The sequence below is a fragment of the Sylvia atricapilla genome, chromosome 3 (assembly GCF_009819655.1).
Source record: "Sylvia atricapilla isolate bSylAtr1 chromosome 3, bSylAtr1.pri, whole genome shotgun sequence".
NCBI lineage: Eukaryota > Metazoa > Chordata > Aves > Passeriformes > Sylviidae > Sylvia > Sylvia atricapilla.
Genome location: NC_089142.1, coordinates 67746773 through 67761299, shown reverse-complemented (window position 1 = coordinate 67761299; position 14527 = coordinate 67746773). Strand labels below are relative to the sequence as shown.

General features: G+C 34.6%; 1 protein-coding gene across 1 annotated transcript in view; it reads left to right on the top strand.

Moving 5' to 3' along the window:
- FMN2 (formin 2) overlaps positions 1–14527 on the top strand; it is a 151215-nt gene that overhangs the window by 94139 nt on the left and 42549 nt on the right. The window contains 3 exon segments of the mRNA XM_066314421.1: positions 868–927; positions 1102–1222; positions 9992–10084. Coding sequence (XP_066170518.1) covers positions 868–927; positions 1102–1222; positions 9992–10084 — 274 coding nt within the window.

Genomic DNA, 14527 nt, shown 5'->3' with positions numbered 1-14527 from the left:
TCTTGCATGCCAGTTTCTTTGGTAGACCAAGGCAGCTGGTGATGTGAGTGACACTTTAGTACATGTTTAGGGCAGTTAACTCTAGCTGCACCTTCAAATTGATCCTAGATCCAAGACATCACCAGTTTTAGAGCTCTGCTCAGTGGAGGTGCTAAATCCTCAATTTAGTTTGGTAACTCAAGACTTCAGTATTTGATTTGCTGGAAATATTGTGACTATTAAGCTTGCAGTGGCAAGATATGTTTTCAGTTTATTTGCTACTGATCAGTCAGAAAAATTCTTAGAAAACCCTTTTCTGAAAATACCTGAAAATTTAATTCTATCAGAAATTATCTTCAAGTGGAAGATTTTCTGCTGAAGTTTCATTAGAGAGATTACAGAGAGGAAGCAATTAAAAAGCTCCCTCAAGCCCCAATGCACCCCCCCATGCCCCCTAAATTTTATTTATAAAATTAAGCTTTCTTTGTTTAATTGAACTTTGCTTTAGTTATAGTTGTAGTATTGCAAAAGAACTTGTATGCATAAACCCAGAGACAATTTCTCTCTTCCTACTTGGGAAATTTCAGAACGTAAGGGTTTAGTTTGCAATTGGGTAGAATTAAGAAAATCAGGAGTGTGTTACATAAGTGTTTTCTCTTTCTTCAATTTCTTTAATGATTAAATGGAACTTCAGGGTATGGTTTGTTTTAGGTTTGGGTGGGTTTTTTATGTGTTTCAGGTTTGGGGGTTTTATTTTTCAAGTGCAGCGACCAAACCAGCAAAGTATTTTTATACACTAAATATTTCATTTATCTGAATTATCTTTTCTGAATTTTATTTTTTCTGTGAGTTTCAGTAACACAGCAAACTCTATCCTCTTCTCTGCAGGACAACAGCAGAAGTCTTTTGTCGTACATTGTCTCGTATTATTTGCGCAATTTCGATGAGGTGAGTGAAAATTAAAATCAACTCCTAAATTCAGATTAAGCAACTCAATTTACTAAATTTTCTCTTGTGCTGGTGAGATGCAGAAATAGGTACAAATATTCTCTGTGCTTACTTTTTTATACTAAAACACAGAACTGAAATGAGTACTATGCAGCTGTTCATTTGTTTTGTCAGGATGCTGGAAGGGAACAATGCATCTTTCCTCTTCCGGATCCGCAAGATCTTTTCCAGGCTTCACAACTGAAGTTTGATGATTTTCAAAAAGATCTCCGCAAAATGAAGAAAGATTTGCGAGGTACTGAACCTAGATTAAGTGCTAATTCTATGTTACCATTTTATCTCTTCTATTCTTGTTTTTTGTCATGTCAAGAAATTAGATGATGCTGTAAAAACATTTGTGTGTTTTTAACTTCTCAGTTACTAGTTTATTTCTTTAATTTCCTTTTCTATGACCATTATGTTATAATCCATAATTTTCTGTAGATAACCTGTAAGAGGTTTTTAAATTAAAAACCATCAAAACAGTGAGGTTAAACCTTCTGTTTCAAAACCAAACCAAAACCTAATTTAGTTTTCCCTTTGTGTAAACTGAATTCAAGTCTTTGAGCATAAAAATAACTGCAAATTGTTGGACCAAGTCCATGATTAAAAAAAAGAAAAGGTTTATAACCAGGTCTAAATACTATCTAGCAGATAAAACAATATATATGACATTGTTAAAGACTTTTGAAATATCTGGACTTTATTGAACAGTAATGTGCAAAGGAAGTATTTTTTCTCCTCTATGAAATTTTTTATTTAAATTATTTCAGCAAACTTAAGATATATTTGCTAGACTTTAATGAAGAACATTTATCACATATTTCTTATTAACATGGGGATCTAAGCACTACATTTGTTAGGCAAGAATAGTTTGCACAAATGATACATGATCTTCAATACTTTTGCAAAGAACGTTCACTAAACTGGTCAGTTACTTTACTGGGATAAATCTTTGAGGGAGAGATACAAATCTAGGAGTGATACTACTGTTGCCTTGCTGCTTTTAAATGCCATGCCTCTAGAGACCTGGGAATGGTTTGGTAATCCATTAATCCCTGGGTAACCTAGAATGGAAGGTTTTCTATTACAACAACAACATAACAGTTACTACATGATATCTGACATACCTTGCTCCTATCAAACTTTCTGTTTGGATATTTTTTAAAAAATAATTATTTTGAGTATTTAAATTATTTAGTATTTTTAGTATTTAAAGTTGTATTAAAGTTAGTGTGACACTGAGGAGTGAAGAGTATTATAATCCATTTACGGCTCCTGAACAATCTAGGGGTCAAAAGTCTCAATTCAGTCATGAAAACTTGTTTCTATGCTTCTTGCAACTTACAGATAATCTCAGAGTTGATATCAAAGCTTGAACATGTAGAAGAAAGATATTCAGGTCTTATTAAAACATGATACTTGAATTCAGGTGCATGTTAATGAATACACATGGGGGCAGATTTTTTTCCTCACAAATTCACCAAAAATGGGGTTTTGTACATGAACAGTTGAATATTTTCACATCAAGGTTGAAATTTGCATGCAGACATAAATCTCTTGTGGAATAAATTCACACTGTGCAGTGATCAAAGCAAAGGTTCTGTAAAAATGAAAATTACATGCTTCCATCTGCCTGCAGATTGCAGCTGAATTCTTTCTGTGCTTCCAATCCAACCCTTAGGCTCAAGACTCTGTTGTCAGTCTTCTCTCTAGTAAATGAAGCTGAAGAATAACTATAAACACCATTGCTCTTTCCCTATTACATTTGGTACAAACTTTTTTGGGGACAGCATCAGTAGCTTCATCCTATCCTGAGTATGAAGTGACAATTTCCACACCAGACTGCAATATCAGTCATGACTTCTTAGTAGTCTCCAGATATGCAAAATGCTTTGTGTTGACTTTCTTTCTCAAAGTGTTTATATAAATTTAAAACCATTTGTGTTAAAAATTTTTATGATCACAAGAGCAGTAGTAGTAAAATTTACTAAAATAACCTTAAATTTACTAAATACAGTAAATATATACACTAAAACACTAAAATTTCTGTGTATTCTGATAGCTTAATTGTTGTAATGATTTCAGTGAGAGAGAATAGCCTGTCTCAATGACAACAGTTTCTAAATAGAGTACAAACTTTAACAGGATGCGTAAAATTACTTCAAAGGGGTTCTTGTTCTCTGCATTTACTAAAAGTAAGCTACCAGATTTACTAATGAACATGTGGAATCTTATGAGTTATTTGAGCTAGTAAGTGCCTTATCAAATGCCTGAAAAGGAAGAGGGTTGTATGATGCTGAGAAAATTCTGACAAAATTCTGATTATGAACCTATTCTTTTGAAGTCAGCATGAGTAAATGAGTATTTATCATTCCTGGGAAACACCGACTTTAAATGCATAGAAATAAATGCCCAGAGTACATTAGAATTTTATACGGAGATGTGTAACCTTGGACTTAGATTCATCAGTAATTAGATGGCAAATTTAATGAGTGAATTTCACCATTTGGTGAGGGTGGGTGTTTGACTTGTTCTTTGTCACTGGGAAACTGAAAATTGTGGATAATGCTGATGCAGACAGTATCAACAGTTTAAGGGTATTCTGTTCATGTTAGTTTCAAATACGCTGAAAACCGTGCAGTGAGATGATGCTCATTACAATGTGGGAAGGAAGTATTGGTTCACCCAGGGAGAAAAGTCTTCTGCAGATATTTTGTTGCTGTCTTAGAAAACTTTCCATGATCATTATTTAAAAGTAAATTTCATTCCAGAAAGATCCTTTCATAAAATTTTAAAAAACCCAACAGATTGCCCATGAAGTAGAGGACAGTTATTATTTAAAAAAAGTTTCATAGCTGTAACGATAGCAGTACATTATAGTACTGCTCTATTTTTCCATCTAAAGATGTCTGTAGTATACAGAGGTACATGCAGATATAAATAATCTTCATGGTTCTGTAAAATAATTTCGTTAACCTGCAGTTTGGAGTTTGGGCTTATGTTTGTATTGAAGTTATTATGCTGACTGCTTAAAAAGAAAGAGGACTCGTGATGTTCAAACTTCTATGCTTTCTTCCCTTTTGACTATCAAGGCTATTATCCATTTTCGAGTGTATGAACTCTATGCCTTGGCATTTTGTAAAATTTCAGAAAAGAAAATAATCTCTTCTAGTATTTTGGATTAAAAGTGTAAGTCCCAAAGACGTTTAGAATCATGCTATGTGCCTGTTCCAAGATGAGTAAGGTAGAAACTTGGGGTTTTTAAATAATGCAGATACAAAGGATAAAATTTATATACCAGAGGTTTTTTGTAAGATAGAAGACCAAAGAACAGGTAGATCCTCTTACTAACAAATCAAGTGAGTTTGGCTCCATCTGTTGCTCCTAGATTTCACAGCTCTCCAGGATTCCCACTTCAGCCTTTTTTACTTCAGTGACATACAGTTTGTTAAGCAACTTGATCTGCTTTTGATCTCTCCTGGCTGTCAGCAACATTCCTTGATGCAGTCATGCCAAGCAATGACTTCTGTTCCTGTGTCATTCCACAGAAGAAACTTTAGTGCTTGCCACATGACTTAAATCAACTCACCATGTAAAGAAAATCGGGCATCCAGGGTCACAGGAGCAGTGTGTGACACTCACTGATTAGGACCTCTGTTATATAACTTTTAGTATCACTATGTTTTTCTAGACACTTCAGAGTGTTCCAGATAGAGCAGAAAGATGAGTAAAACGTGTATTAAATCAATCAATATTCTAACCCTCTTTGCTCTGACATTCTCTTAAAATTTTGGTTTAGGAAAATGTTTGATCTGTGGCCCAAAGGCACAATGGATGTGGATGAAATTCTTCAAGATGTATTTAGTTTAGGAAAGAACTAGAGCACTAGAATAGCATTGAGAGTTATAGAATTATGGCAAGTTAAAAATGTTTAGAAGTTATTCTTTGGCTACACATTAGCATTCTAGTCTTACAATATTAAGTTTATTCTTGCTAATCAGAAACTAATTCATCACTTGTCACTTATTGCAAAACTTTCCCTTTTAGTTGAGCTTCAGTGAATTAGAAACACTGTCAGGCAAAAAGTAAATCTGACTAGTAGAAGAGATTAATACTGCAATGAAATGCAGATTGCTGTGAAACTGAGTTGAAGTCAGTACTTGTTTATGTCATGTCATGTCATATTTAATATATTTGATTGGAAACTGACTACAAGAAATAATTGTGATAAAATTAAACATTATTTTTGTAGTGATGCTTTCTTTTCCTATTCTGAATGTTTACAACTCATTGAAAATTCTCCATCCAAAAGAAGCTAGGCTGTGTGGCCCAGTACATCTCCCTGATTTGGAATAAATGTGACTGAGAATGTTTATAAAGTGTTAAGCATTTGCAGAACATTTTGTATTTTAAAAGTATGTTCCAAGAAAAGGCCCAGAGTATCTTGGAAAAATACACGTTCCCTATTTTTTTCGGTGCTTCTTACAGTCACCTAAAGTTACCTATTCAGTTTGGAGCTGCTAGCTGTAGAGCTGTTCTGTGCTCCTATGTTAAACACCCGATGTGTGAATAAGAGCATAGGAAGTACCATCTTGTGCAATAAAAAGGCTTTTAAAAAGCTGTATTTGGACTGGTGTCAGTGTGCAAACTGAGATAGTTGGACAGCAATAGGCTTGCTAATTATTCCTCTTGCCTCAGTAAAGGTTACCCTCAACACCTAGAAAGAGTTCCCAACCCTGAGAGTTCAGTCGAGCTGTAGCTGGAGATGGAATTTTGCTCATCATGGCCAAATCTCTGTCTGGGATGCAGGGATTGCATCCACTATTACTTCTTTAATAAGTAATATTCATTAAGACTAAAATTTTAAAAAATGCAGAATTTAATTACTCCCCTCTCTCTCACACACACATGTATCCTTGTATCTTTTCATAGCCTCAAGACTGTATTTCATCACAGTTCTGATTATGGATCTAAGACTCTGGCAACATTTCAATGCCACTTCTTGATCAGAAGCAAGAATGGTAGTAATTGTAACTTCAGTTAACAAACTTGAGCAGCCTTAAGCCATTTAGGACTCCACTTCAGATGGAAGAAAGGGAAGGGATTGCTGTTCTAAATTTGATTGTCCTCTCCTAAAAGAGGAGAGGGGCAGTTTAAGGATTGATAGATTTTCCAGTTAAGGAAAGGCCTTGAGTCTAATCTGGTGATCTGTCTTTAAAAAAAAAACTAAAGTTTGGTGAAATAGAGTGTATCCTAAGAGTTTTCCCAAAAAGATTTTAATGTGCTTGTACACTGATAATTCAAGTTTCAAGAGAAGACAGAGCTGGAGAATTGAAGTAAGAAAAATTGTATTGTTTAAAATCATTGCATCATCAAAAGCATTTTGTTCTGAGACAATTGAAATGTTTGTGGTTTTGTCATTCTCTGTCAATAGTTTTGATATGTGTGGATGTGAATGAATATATTTCCCAACTAAGAAATAGAACTTTATTTTTTTTCTGTGATCTGTAAGTATATTCTAATGAAAAAATTCCTTCAGACTTTTATAAAAAAATGCTAAATCACTCAGAATTAATAGCAAAATAGTGTAGTGGTTTGGGTCAGTCCTCCAGTTAACTGTACCCCCTACCTTTACAGAAACAAGTATTGTTTTTAGCCAAATTAAATCTTTACATCTACCTACTCATTAACAGCTGTGCGTCCACAATTCTATCTGTTTGTTCAGTTATCACTGAAAGGGTTAATTGCTGCAGCTATGCTGCATGCAGATTCCTAACCTAAACCAGATGTAAACTAAAGCCAGACTTTCAGTCAATCTGTGAGTCATATTTTGTACTGCCCTTAAAACTCCAAACAAGGAGCTGTCTATGGAAGCCCTTGAAGACTCAGCAGTTCTTAGTGTTAAGTCATTACAATTCCAAAAAAAAACAAATAACAGAAAATTAAGAGCTCTTTCTGTATTTGCATCTGGGTACATCAGAGTTTGTCTTTTGATGAGGCCATCATTGTTTCCTTTAGATAAAGCCTAAACTTTCTTTTCAAGTCACAGGTTGCAGTTGTAAGGAATCCAGAAAGCACTGAGGAAGTTGAGAAAGCAGTGATTATACTGTTCTATAGTTTTCAGACAAGGAGGGGACAGGCACATCTCCTGTGGAAGTCTGAGTACTCAGAACCTCAGAAAATTAATTCACATTAATTTCAAGCTTCCATAAAGGCTTAAAAACAAATAGTCTATCAAGTCTCGATTAAAGGTGTGCTCTCAAAAATCTTAAACTATCTTGAAAATCCACTTGACTTCTAGCAGACTTCTATAAATAAGTATGTAGTTTATGTAGTTTCTGAATGAGTTAATAAAAACAGCTTAATGGATCTGTTAATTGCTCATCCAAGATAATTCATTAGTCTGCTTGCTGCCTTTTTTTTTCTTTTTTTTTTCTTTTTTTTTTTCTTTTTTTTAAATGGGTTGGTTGTTTCTTTTTATTGTTGGGTCTGAGGCTTTTGTTTGTTTTTATTTTTCTTTTAGTTTCTATATTTTCAAGTTTGAAAAAAAAATCCTGTTGCCTTTTTTTTTTCCTCCATGGTTTTGCTCCGTGTTGCTTAGAAGTTACTAAATACCCTTCTGACACAAGCATTTACTCAGTGTCTTATTTCTTCATTTGGGCAGAAATACTAGAAAATGCTGTTTGTACTACTTTCATTTGATCACATTCTAAGTTCTTCGGTTACAATGAGGAATAGCAATGGCTCATATGGATAGTGGGGCTTTATATTCTAATGACAAATTACAGAAAATATTAAATGAGAGGCATATCCAATACATTGTGCAGATAGACTTCAATATCAGTCTTGGTGATCCTGGAGAATTGAGAAGCTTAAGAAGAGCTTACAGGCCTGTTAATTTCTTAATGAAGAAAGCAACTGATGATCTAGTTTGTTTAAGCATCATAATAATCATTAATATGGTAATAATGACTGGATTTTTTAATTTTTAAAGTCTGTATGCTACATACAATATTTTATCTCCCTACAGCAAGAGATGCTGATTGTTTTCCCTATATTTTCTTTTTGATTTTAATTATTTATGCAATGTTTGTGATTCAGGAGTAAGGTAAAAAAATGGACCTGAACTGCTCTTCCTCTGTACATAATTGATTTAGTCTTTTCACAGCAGGAGGGGTGTGGGCAGAAAAGAAAAAAAATTACTCCACCAAAAACTGGAAAACAAAGCTATCATTAAATGTACACCCTTTCTCCCACCACATATATGTGCACAAATAAATCAGCTATGGGAGAGCTTCCAGTATCTGAACAGTTAGAGGAGAGACGTTTTATTTTTACTCTCAGTATTACATGTTTTGATGAAATGGGTATGGGCTAAGATTTTTGGTGGGTATGAGTCTTCATAATATGCTTCTCTCACATTGGCTGAGACATCAACTAAGCTACAGACATTCAAGAGAGTATAAAAATATTTAATCCATATTCTTGAAAAAGGTGTGGAATTTCGATGATATTAAATGTTATGTATGGCAGGTTATATTTCCTCTTTCAGCTCTGACACTTATTTCTGCATAAGAGAAAAGAATAATCCAAATTCTATATATTACCATCAGAACATCTCCCTTTGCAGTATAGTACATAAGTCTTCTGTTTCTTCTTCTGTCATATGGTGTAAGAAAATCTGTGGTCATTTGGATCCACTTCCCTATTTCACATGTATTCACAAATATTTGTATTTGTTTAAAAATCACGGGCCTCCCATTATATAATTATATTACTATATGGGGGGGGGGTGTTAGATTTTTTAAAACATTTTAATACTGTTAGATAAGTAGGTTATCTGTCTAAGTAGACATATTCATGTTTATCTTTCCCCTAAAAGTCTGCTGTTATTTTTTCTATTTTGCTATAAGCTTAAAAAAATATTAATTAACATTTAATTGTTTTTATCACCCTGAGTTTACTCCACTTGTGTGGAGTTACCAGTTATTTGATTCAGTCTGCTTTTTGGAATATGTGCTTTTTAAATATTAGGATGGTGCTTTCTGCTCCCTCAAAATATTTTTTAAGCCTTTAACAAGTTTTCTGTCTTGAAACACATATTAATAATTCTTCTTTCCTAGAGAAACCCTGGAGGGTAAGCAAGGAAATGCATTGGAATGTGTGCACTTGAACTGGCAATTCTGAGGGAGAATCAAGCAGGATTAATTTCTGTTGAATGATAGCAACTTATCACAGCCTAAAGAGATTTCCCTTCTTGTGGAAATTGGAGTTTAACATTAACCTGAAATAATAATCTAGGTCATCTCTTGACCCAAATTATATTAGCTTGGATAGTTGGTGGTATGATGGTACCACCTTACCCATGAATAATCTTTGTGTCAGGACTGCTTTAGGCTCCAGATTCTCTTTCTTGGTTTTTAGTCCAATAAGTAGCAGGGTGTTCTTGTTCAAGTTCTCTCACAGACTTCAAGCCATGAGTACAGTATTCTTACAATCTTTCCGTTTTGCACTGTTACTTTTGAACAATGCAAAACTCTTCACTACATCTGTGGTTTTATCAAGTATCAGACCCTCATCTGGCTTAACTCCCCAAATTAAGGTCATTCCTACTATTTGGTGTAGGTTTTGCATCTGAACCTTATTTTGTTTCAGGCACTATTAGCTGGAGCCAGGTATATCAATACAGCCTAGACTGTGAGATTTAAATTTTGTTCTCATACAATTCCACTCCTTAAATTTGTCTTTCTTCCTCAAAACGATTGAGTACTTTTGTTAAATTTTGCTACCACTTATTTCAACTCACACGCTGGCCACAAATTATCTGCATATAAAAATATTTTACTGGGAGCATGGCTGTTCCTGATTCTATTATCATAGCATTTGTGCTTGTAGTGTCTTTGAGGCATATATTCCAGTGGTTTCACTGGGCATGAATTAAAGTGTCTTTAAAGTGTCTTTAATGTATGCAGATCCATGCTATGATGTGTCATCCTAAACTAATTTGTTACTTCAATTTCAGCATGTGAGACAGAAGCAGCAAAAGTTTATCAGCTATCACTAGAAGAGCACCTACAGCCCTTCAAAGACAACATGGAGCAATTCATTAGTCAAGGTAAATAATGAAACGTCACTTAACCTTTTCATGACATTTCAAAGGAAAGTTATGGGAACAATGTTTATACGTTGTGGGAAAGACACTGTTTATTTTGGCATCATAGAAGTCATGGATTAGTTTGATCAGATGCCACACAGTTCTAGCAGATTTGCAAAATTATTCTCTTGTACTGTAGGTGACTCAGTCTCTTTTGTATGACAGGAAAGACAAATGCTATTGGCTTGAGTGTGTGATCTTCTAAGTTCAACATTCCAGTAGAAAACAAATTTACAGCCTTTGTTTCCTTGAAAAATTATTGAAGCTGGATCTGCTTCGTTAACTTCATTCCAATGAGATAATTCTTTTGTATGCGCCAAACACATGGAATAAGCATAACCAAAGTAGTTAAATGTTTTCCAGATAAACTGCAAATCCATATGAAATACTTGGATGTGATAAATGGTTAACACTGCAAGAAAAAAAATATATTAGAAATATTCAGGATCAGTGGCCATCCTGAGTATTAGTAGAAAAACATGTTAAATAATATACTATGCTTTACTAGACCTTTCTTTGACAAGATTCTAGATAAAGGAAATATAGATAACTTTAGGTTTTGACTAATGGTATGTCAGAGGATCTCTTGAAATACTACTCTGCATTCACCAATTTGCTTTTTAATACAAGTCAGAATTCAGTGCATCAGGGTTAAAATACCCTGATGAGTACCACCAATGTAATTTTAACATTTTGCTGCTCCTTCTGCTTCGACATTTCCCTCTTATAATTAAAGGCCAGACCTGTTGTCTCCTGAACAGGCGGATTATGTGAAATTCAGTTTCTAGTGATGATTCGATACCTAGAGATGTGTTAAAGAGCTACTATATCTAGAAATAGTTATTAGCTGAATGTGCTTTGTATTTGGGAGGCTGGTCAGATATGCTTGTGTATCTTCCTGATTAGACTATCCAAGATGACTAACTATCCCAATGTTATAAGTGAGAAGTACCGATAGAATCACAGAATGGTTTGGGTTGGAGGGGACTGGGCCAGGCTTCTCATGTACTGATCCATGCTATAGGACTCTCAGTTACAGGGAATCAATTGAGCACACCAATATTTTTATCATCAATATGAACTGATGTTTTCTAAGACAAATGTCTACTAGCCAGACCTGGCAAAACAGGATGTGTCTCCAGCACTAGTAGGTATGAACGAATTTAAAACTGGATTCTGCTAATGTATATGGCATACAAATATTGCAGTAGTGATATGATTGAACATGTATCAAGTGTTTTGCATTAGGTTTATATATAGTCTTTATGTATAGCTAGGGAGTATTCAATCACAAGTTTGTATGTAAGATATCACTATTGGCATACTGTAAATCATGTCATTCTAACCCTATTAACAGAGCAGGAAATCACACATGGGTATTATCCTGGAAGTGTTCAGGGCCAGGTTGGATGGAGCTCTGAGCAACCTGGTCTGTGAAAGGTGTCCCTGACTATGGCAGGGGGTTCAAACCAGATGATCTTAAGGTCCCTTCCAACCCAACCATTCCATGAGTATATGATTGTGTTTCAGCAGACAGTAAATTTGTTAAAATTGTGGGGTTTTTTTTAGAAACTAATTTTTTTTAAAGCATCTAACTTTATACATTTTTTTATGATTTCTGGATATACTTTCCAGAATATAATTTTATATGCACTGTATAGTGACCTGGTTTTTGCAAGGATATGCAATTTCCTTGTGATTACGGTGTCTGTAGTTTGAGAGACTGAGGAAAAAGAAAAGAAAAAAGGATATCCATCTCATCTATAAAGAGCTTTGCTGTGTTCCATATTAATAGTGTCAAATTGTTGGGTGGTTTGACAAAAGGAGGGACCCATAATGTCAGTAAAATATCACTGTTTCATTTTGATGAAAATAATTGGAAATGTGTGTTGTGAACACAGTAAAGTGTGACTAAACAATTTCCACATTTTTTTTAAAAAAAGTAGGGGCCATATTATGCAGAATTCTGTCCCAATGTAAGAAAGACAAAGGCTAACATATAGCAAAAAAAAAAAAAAAAGAATCCCTGGTTAAGTTCCAAAAATAAGTAATTTAAAATACCTTTCATTATGAAATCCTTTGTTTTTACTTCATGGATTGAATTCTGACTTGAAAGAGGCCATGTTTAAAGCAGGATTTCTCTTTCCTGTTCAGTGTTTGACAGGCTTTTGATCTAGATATTTTTTCTAAGGGCTTTTGTTGTTTGTGTAGACATAATCGATGAGTCTTTTCAGCTAGACTGCAACGTGATCGTTTAGAAAAACAGAGGGACAAGTCTTGGCACCTTTTGGGGATTTTGTTTGTATAACATATGCTCTGGGCAAAGAAAATCAAGCTTTACGTTTTTATCTTTTCAAGTTCCAGTTTCTCTAAAGTCAAAAAAAGTTTTAACTTATAACTCAGATGAAAAGCATTTTCATAAGGTTGAACCAATTTGGGCATGTTTATATGATGCCTTTTCAGAGTAGATAACTTGTGTGCGTAATGGGACCCAAAAGTTCAAAGTAGCTAGTTACTTACAGCATATTCCCTTATACATGTTGCAAGCAGCTAAAATGGAAAATGGTTTTCCCATAGGCAAGAAAACTTGGACACCAAATTAAATATCTTTGGCAAGGGGTTAGAAAGGCAATGCTTTATAAGAATAGTTGCTGTTGCACACAGCTAGATACCTTTGAGTTATGTTACTACAACTAGTCTAGCTGATTGTTGCTAATAGTGTATTAATACAAAAATATTTTTTTAATGTTGACACTTTTATTAATTTCATCAGAGACGAAACAAGGTTAATATATCACTTGACTGTAAAGATGGTTTCATTTGGAAGCTAAAGAAGGGGAAGCAGCAAGAATGTGTTCAGAATCATGAAATTTTTAAATGGAAACAGTAGTGGTATGCATGATGAGAGCTGTTCAGTATTTGCCTTGCTATCCAAGTCATTAGGCTAAACAATCAGCATGTGCATTAAAGTATGCAAATTAGTGATAGGATGCCAGTCCTTTTTTGAGGGACTTCATGATCATTCTTAAAATGATCAATATACTTAACTGAAGGTTAAATTAGCTGTGCTCTCCCCTCTACATTGGCTTAGTGGATATTGGCAAGCATGATTTATCCTATGCTCTGGATTTTTGAGGGCCTATGTGCTTCAGAACCTCCAACAAAATAATTTCTGTTCTTCCAGGTTCTCTTGTTTTCTTCCATGTTTTCTCCTTGTTTTCTTTTCATGTCCTCTTTTGAGGTCCACACGCTGCTATCACATCAAATCACCAAATGTCTGATGTGATTCTCTTGTTCTTACAAACGTCAAAATTTTTTTTCTGAACTTCTCCGTAGCCATATGGTTTCAAAAGGGAGGAGGGGGAGGAAGTGTAAAATCTATTTCAAAAAAGGATATTGAAGAAAAGTTGTCAGAAAATACAAAACTGTTCAAAATTATTTCGTTTCTTACTTAGTTTTTTATAACCATTTATCTAAGCATTTCTAATATGTTTATATAACGGTGAAATTTAGTGCAATTGTCCTTTTCCAATTAAAATTTATTCATACCAAACAGAAAGACTTTAAATTTGCATGTCCTCAATATAGTATATATAGTCACATTTTCTGTCTTGGAGTTATTTGCCACAAGTTATCACAAGTTGAATGAGAGAGGTTGAAAGCAAAGCACTTATTTGGGAACCTCGTCTCCATTGTTCCATATGTAGCTATGGGTAGATAGGGATGCAAAGAGATGAGAGATCATAGCCACCAGTTTAGAAAGGTTAGGAAATCACTACCTTTCCTGGTGAAAATGAATCTGACACAAGACAGTGGGAGATACTGAGGGTATTAATTATCATGCAGTTTGTAGAGGAATTTCATTAGCAGTTAGTAATCCTTTAACCTTGTCCCCACTGGACAGGTTAGCCAGCTCTTGTTGAAGAGCTGTGTGTGCATGAGCCACAAATGATTCGGAGTCCCCAGGTTTTAACTGTGGTTAACTTTGCAGTGAAAAGCAGTCTTTGGGTGTTTGCTGTTGGGATGCTGTCCAGGCTGTGCATTCTTGTCAGCTCTATAAAGCAGGAAACTTAAGGCAGGAGGTAGCAGCAACCATCATTCCCTCAGAGTAATAAGTCTTGTTTGGGAGATGGGAAGATTCAATATGTTGAAGTCTCAGCTTTTCCACTGCGATTCTATAAATTTTGAAAATGTAGTGGACTTCAAATCTGAGCAAATCATCCTACATCATATGAAGAAGCCAAGCCAATATAATTAGCTTTAGACTTTAGAGAAAACATGCCACAGGAGAAGTACAAGCATTATTTGCAGAGGTAAAACCAAAAAATTCTGATGTTTGGCTAGTTCATTTAAAAGCAGTAAGAATTCTTCCAGTGTGATTTTAAGTTTTGGACCACAGGGTAA